Source organism: Castanea sativa, chromosome 3 (assembly GCF_040712315.1).
Source record: "Castanea sativa cultivar Marrone di Chiusa Pesio chromosome 3, ASM4071231v1".
Lineage (NCBI taxonomy): Eukaryota > Viridiplantae > Streptophyta > Magnoliopsida > Fagales > Fagaceae > Castanea > Castanea sativa.
Window position 1 is genome coordinate 26377598 of NC_134015.1, and position 7185 is coordinate 26384782.

Sequence of the window (7185 nt, forward strand, 5' to 3'; positions counted from 1 at the left end):
GTGCAACAATGGCTTATAAGCCCAATTTTTATTATATAGTATATGATATGATTTGCCCATAATTTACAAAATCAAATAAAATTCATTTTTGTTGCCTTAGTATATATCCAACATTTCTCTAACTTAACTAATTATTATTTTCAAATAAACAATAATTAAAAGGGAAAATTTCAAGCCCCTATTATGCAGTAATGTCCTCATTTATTTTTTCCTCATGAGCACTTTACCTCTACTTTAGTATTTTTCATTAAATCATAAAATAAAATAAAAAAGTTTTCGGACACTAAAATTATTGTTACAAAAGATAAGATGGACTGATGGACATTATTACCCTCTAAATTAAATAGAATACAATGTAAATGCCTTTACCTTTCTCCACCGTCCTCCTAGGCCCAACACTATGGAGTAAAGATTGGATCTAGTGATCCTGCATATTGGACTCATTAAGATTATGACAATTGTCTGCTTTTGACCGCATCTTACAATTTTTATGGGTTTAGCGCACAAAGCACCTCACCAAAGGCAATGTATTCTAGGTTTTATATATTTATTTATTTATTTATTTGTTATATTTTTTGCTGTTTCAGGTTTATGGTTTTTTTCTTCCTCAAAAAAAAAAAAAAAAACGGTTTATGGTTTGTTTTTAAAATCAAAATGAGGTTGGTAACTGGTATTATGGTAATTGTGTTTAAAGATGAGCTGTCATTTTCTAATTAAATTATTCTGTTACCACATTGCAGGAGAAATTATTGCAAGTGATCTGATCCCACCTGGCGAGCATGAAATTACTGTATTTATAGCTATTTCCTCGAATGTCAGTTCTGCCTAAGTTTAGTGAAGTCTGTCCCAGATATCCTTTACTTTATCCAAAAAAAAAAAAAAGCCTATCCCAAATAGCGCAAAGCAATCACAATTAGTCATATATAGGCAAACACAATCTGCCAAGAATTTGCAAAAGATATTAGCAATGGCTGCAACTGTCCCAAAGGTTACAATAAGCAATGGTAGCCAAACTATGCTACTGCCAGTAATTGGGCTGGGCACAGCAACACGCCCCCAAGTGTCAGAGACTACAAAATCAGCCATTCTTGATGCAATCAAAATCGGTTATCGCCACTTTGACACAGCCTTTATATATGGGTCGGAGCAACCACTTGGAGAAGCAATTGCTGAGGCCATCAAGACAGGCCTTATCAAATCCAGAGATGAACTCTTCATCACTTCCAAGCTATGGTGCAGCTTTGCCAGTCCAGAACTTGTCTTGCCAGCAATTAAGACAAGTCTCAGGTACATATAACTTGAATCTATTACGTCAGTTCCATGATAACACGTAGAGAAATCATTTTTCAAACACACACATGTACATATACGTTTGTTTATAGTTAAGATATTTATTGCTTTTTTAAGTTAGTTGTGATGGTTTACATGTAGGAATCTTCAACTGGATTATCTTGATCTTTTTTTGGTACACTGGCCATTGAAGATTATTGGGGAGGTAAAACGACTCCCAATTCCTAAAGAAACTATATTTCCCATTGATATCAAGGCAGTTTGGGAAGTTATGGAAGAGTGTCAAAATCTTGGCCTAACCAAAGCCATTGGTGTAAGCAACTTTTCGACCAGGAGGCTTGATGAACTCCTTTCCTTTGCCAAAATCCCTCCATCAGTCAACCAAGTAAGTATAAATAATTTTAATTTTTCTTCTCAAACAATTAAAAAAGTTTAATTAACTCCATGATCTTCGATACCAATAATGAATAAGAACCTTCACCAATAATTTGAAAAAAACAAAAAAAGAATACCTTCACCTTTATGAAGTTGAGAGGTATAATCAGATTAGACTAACAAACAACTGTGTATAATCACCATCCAACCAATAGCTTCGTTTTTTTATCTTGTTTTATTGGATAAGAATTGTGTGGCCTTAACATGAATTGAAGTCAATAATCCGCTTCTTAATATTTTTTTTTTTTTTTGGAGAAATAAACACACATATATAAAAGAAAGAGAAATTTGTTCTAACACAAAGGTACACCACAACTTCTTATTAAGTTAATTATTCTAATTAGAGTGAGGCTTATCCAATAAATGGGTTGTTAAGATTTAAGAGCTTTTGTTGATTAAGAAATAGAATAAATAGATATAATAAATAAATTCTCATAGATAAGCATAATATATAAAATAATTTCAAATAAATATTAAAATTTGATTCTTTTGAAAAATTTCTAACTTTTAAAAATAGGATTTTATTCAAAAATACGTATTTAGCTCACTAGAACTTTGGTGATAAATTTTCATTTAGAGTAAAATTAGCTTAATAATTTTAACGTATCTATTATAGTGTAGTGACTAGTGAGGACTATATATATATAGTTGTTAAATCAAACTAGTGTACTGTAATCTAATGAACCGTTACCTAAGATGAACTATTTGTTTAATTTGAAAGATTCATATTTCCTAAAGTAAAAAATAAATAAATAAAATTTATTTATATATATAGTCAAATTCAAATTATAACTAGTGTCCATTTGGCAAAAAGTCTTACCAAAAACTATGATTTGTTGCCAAATGGATACCTAGTGTAACACTGTCTTACTAAGTTATTATACCACTCTATATTAAACAAGTATATTGACAAATCACTCATTGAATTACATTTCTTTATTATAATCTTCATGCTAGTAAAATATCAAAAAATTGATATTAATAATTATATCATCATAAAATATTTAAATTTCAAGTATTTTAACTTTAAAATTTTACACAAAACATGAATTTAGTATATATATAAATAAATCATATTGTCACAAACTTTGGTACACATGTTAATAACAAAGAGAATTAATCCAATAGTAAATTTTCAAAAATATTAATCTAATAAAAAGTTATGGGATTGTGTAACTCTCTCTCTCTCTCTCTTCCTCTCAACAATTTATATATTTATATATAATAATAGGTAAAACTGAAAGAAAATCTAATTAGATTTCAAATTTGAATTCAATTAGAGTTTAATTTTGCACCATGTGTCTCATCTAATCTAAATTTTAAAATTTTTGTGTCAAGTAAGTTAATTCAATATAAAAATTGGATTTCAATTAGAGTTTAATTTTATGACATGTATCCCATCTAATCTAAGTTTTTAAATTTTTTTTTTACCGAATGAGTTAATTCAATGTAAAAAAAGAGGAGTCCAATATAAGTAAACCATAAAAAACATAATATTTGAATGATTTTATATTTATGAGCCTTTTTTTATAGAACTAAAAACAATTCAAATTTATAAGTCATATATATATATATATATATATATATATACACATACACATATATATATAAGTAAAGCTGGGAGAAAATCCAATAAGATTTTAAATTAAAATTCAATTAGAGTCTAATTTTGCACCATGTGTCTCATTTAACCAAAATTTTTAAATTTTTGAACTAAGTTAGTTAGTTCAGTGTAAAAATTGGATTTCAATTTGAGTTTAATTTTACGGCACGTGTTCCCTCTAATCGAAATTTTTTAATTTTTATACCAAATAAGTTAATTTAGAGTAGAAAACAAATAGTCCAATACAAATAAATCCTAAAAAACATAATTATATATCTAATACTATATATAAAATTAAAGGAAAAAAGAGTTTGAATGATTTTATATTTATGGGCCTTTTTTATAACTAAAAACAATTCATTTGGCACAAAAATTATATATATATATATATATATATATATATATTAATAGGTAAAGTTTAGAGAAAAATTAAAATCCAATTTTGCGTCATATGTCCTAAATTATTTATTTTTAGAGAGTTTTATTTGTAATTTTGGAATCAAATGTGAGATTATATCATAAATATTCATTCAAGTGAGTTATTGTATACATAAATAAAAAAATTTAGAATTAATGCACATAAAAATATTTTAAAAATGGACAATTTACATTTTCTACCTAATAACATTCTTACATAACTCTTTAAAGAGTTTAAAAAAATATAAAACTGACTATCAATAATATTTAAATTATATATATATATAATTATTATACTATACATCTTAATATATATCTTTCAAATATATATATATATATATATATATACACACACACACACACACACACACACACACACACACACACACACACACACACACACACATATGCATGAGATTACGTGCACAACCCTCAATCTTGCTTCAAATCTCAACTTTTCAAATCTCAACTTTTCACTTCTAACAAATAAAATATATAAACAATAAACCAAATTGATTTTATCAGCTCAACCAAAAAGTCAAAAAAAAAAAAATCAACCTTTTTTTACATTTGGGAGGCTAGGATTTGACGCACCCACTTACACACATGCTGCTTTTGTACCGAAAGTCACGATTTTCAAGTTAAAAATCATGAAAAAGTGCATATGTATGTAAGTGTACGGTAGGTGTAAGATACATTTCCCAAGACAAAATAGTTGACTTTTCTTTTATGCTTTACTTTTGTTAGTTGAGAGTTGAGAGTTGAGACGAATGGTCAAGCCAATCTTTAGATTATACCATATTACTAAAGTTTCAATTTCTAACTACCCTCCTAAGAATATCCACGGATACTTTTTGTTAGATAATTTGGTAATATATATTAAAAGAGAAATTAATGAAAATTTTATTACAAATTTGATACTTCATTAGCTATAGTTTTGATCGGAAATATTTAGTTTTTTTATTTTATTTCCCTTTGAATAATTTACGAGATTTTATTTCCTTTTGTATATACTCATTATAACTCACTAATAATTGAGCAAAGATTTGTAAATAGTGTCTAATTTCTTTTTTCTAATCTAAGAAAATGTTTATTAAGATTGATAAACATTAAATGTCATAAATATAATGTTTATAAAATATTTTATTTTACATCTTGAGCTAATTTTATAATTTTCTTTTATATTGCTTTATTTAATCTCTAATATCTATACGAATATAGTAAAAAAAAAGGAAAAAAATAACCATCATATTTAGTTATAATAGCCATATTCTGTGGTGTGAGTGTCTATATATGATGGAAAAAAATAACCATTATATTTAATTATAATAATCATATTATGTGGTGTGTGTGTATATATATATATATTCCTCTTGAGCTGTGGTGTGTGTCTATATATACATATATAATCCTCTTGAGCCTTGGTGCAATTATAACTATTTTCAACCGAAGGGAGATGTCGGTGATTTAAGTTCAAGAATCAATTTCTCAACCAAAAAAAAAAAAAAAAGGAGCAATGCCTATAATATAGCAATACAAATTACCTCTCTTAAACCCAGCGGAGGCAAGAACTCTGTGTGTTGAATACAATCTTATATTTATTTACTTTTTATTTTTATAAAAATATTTTTATTTTTTGATTAATCAAGCAATTCAACCTATGAAAAATCGATTGATAAGTGACCCAGTTACCCAAGTTCTAGATAAAGTTAACGTATAATGAGTATAAATTCGTCAAGAGTTTTGTAGTTCAACTCATACTTTCTATTGTTTCTAACGCAAATATCCACAATTCAAAACCCCCGTTCTCCAACTATCAAACTATTTAAAATGAAATAAAATAAACCCAATGGCCATGATTTCACATTATAAAAGGAGGATGTGTAGGAAGAAAAAACTGATAATACAGCAATGAAACGCAGGATTGGAGTATTAAGTCCCTAATAAAATCAAAAAGAGCTAAAAACTATAAAGCGTTCTAGCTAGATAGGTAAGCTAGCTACTAACAAATACTGTCTTGTGGTTCAAATGAAAGGTGGAGATGAGTCCACTTTGGCAGCAAAAGGATCTGAGGGAGTTTTGCAAGGCAAAGGGTATTCATATTACTGCTTACTCTCCACTGGGTTCGAGAGGCGCAAAATGGGGAGACAGCGACAGCCTTGAGTACAAAGTGCTAGAAGAGATTGCCAAGGCTAAAGGGAAAACTGTTGCCCAGGTTTATTTTCTCTAATGCTTTTTTTTTTTTATTTCTACTTAAATTGAAATACTTGTAAGGATACATGTGAATAAGTAGTCGGTAATTAGTCTCTTCTAACTTTGAGAGTAAGGCTATAACCGCTTTTTCTAAATAGAAATATTCAATATTTTGAAATAATGTTTTTTCTTCTCATACGAATGATGAACCTTATTATAAACCTAATTAATAGGATCCACTATCATATAAAAGTAAGAAACATTCTTTTTGAAATACCAAATATTTATTCATCTCAAACTGTGTAGAATCGAGAACAGACTTGCTTTATAACACATTGTCCTTAAATGAACTTGTAAACCTATAGGGTAATTTGGTTTATTAGCCCAATATTGATGCTGCAATACTCTTGCCTAATTGGTATGTGCATTGTAGGTTTCTCTAAGATGGTTGTATGAGCAAAGGGTGAGTTTTGTACCAAAGAGCTTCAACAAGGATAGGATGAAGCAGAACCTTGAAATCTTTGATTGGTCATTAACAGAGGAGGAGCTAAACGAGATCAGTAAGCTTCCACAGCGAAGAGGGGTTCTCCCTAGCATGATTATGGAACCGAGTGACCTAGTGAGGGAGATTGAAGCAGAAATATAATTTGTTGTATGAATCGGAAAAATAATAATAATAATCTCTTGTATGATAGACAAAAGGACCTTAGGCATTCCAAAAGTAAACGACTCATTTGACTTTCATTCGAGTTATGGATTTTACTACTTATGGTATAAGGCTGTTTATATATCGAAGGGGATAATAAAAAATAACTAATTCTTACAACTGTCCATATTTTTGTGTCTAATTATCCAAAGCTTTGACTGAGACAAATGATAGGCTAGACATTCTTCAGTTCTCCAATTTCTTGGAAGACAAAATTATATACCGCTATTCAACATGTTCTCACATTAAAACATGAGTTAGAAAATAAACATGAATGCGACTACTTTTGACAATAATGTGATTTCGTTTTGGGTAAAACTTATAAATATAGTACCTTGAGCATTAGTGTCCAAGGATGCAAATTAGTATCTATTTTTCATTCTCAAAACTAGTTTCTCTCTAACAAATAATATTTTTAAAAAAATTAGTTTCTCTCTCTTCTCTTCCATCTATCTTTCCTCTTTACCTTTTTGTCTCTCTTTCCTCATTAAAATAATAATTTTTTTTACATCCTTGTAAATAGTTGGTTCTATGAGAACCA

General features: G+C 28.4%; 1 protein-coding gene across 1 annotated transcript; it reads left to right on the forward strand.

Moving 5' to 3' along the window:
- Nucleotides 1-823: 823 nt before the first annotated feature.
- Nucleotides 824-6764, forward strand: LOC142629613 (D-galacturonate reductase-like). The gene is made up of 4 exons (XM_075803625.1): nucleotides 824-1287; nucleotides 1432-1675; nucleotides 5781-5960; nucleotides 6372-6764. Exons 1-4 carry the CDS (start codon nucleotides 968-970, stop codon nucleotides 6582-6584), a joined length of 957 nt encoding a protein of 318 aa, XP_075659740.1. The 5' UTR covers nucleotides 824-967; the 3' UTR covers nucleotides 6585-6764.
- Nucleotides 6765-7185: the final 421 nt, after the last annotated feature.

Bases quoted from the DNA above. Each gene is read 5' to 3' on its own strand.
- LOC142629613 (XM_075803625.1), top strand. From the start codon at position 968: ATGGCTGCAACTGTCCCAAAGGTTACAATAAGCAATGGTAGCCAAACT. The intron at 1,676-5,780 runs GTAAGTATAAAT...TTCAAATGAAAG, and splicing joins TCCCTCCATCAGTCAACCAA to GTGGAGATGAGTCCACTTTG. The intron at 5,961-6,371 runs GTTTATTTTCTC...TGTGCATTGTAG, and splicing joins AAGGGAAAACTGTTGCCCAG to GTTTCTCTAAGATGGTTGTA.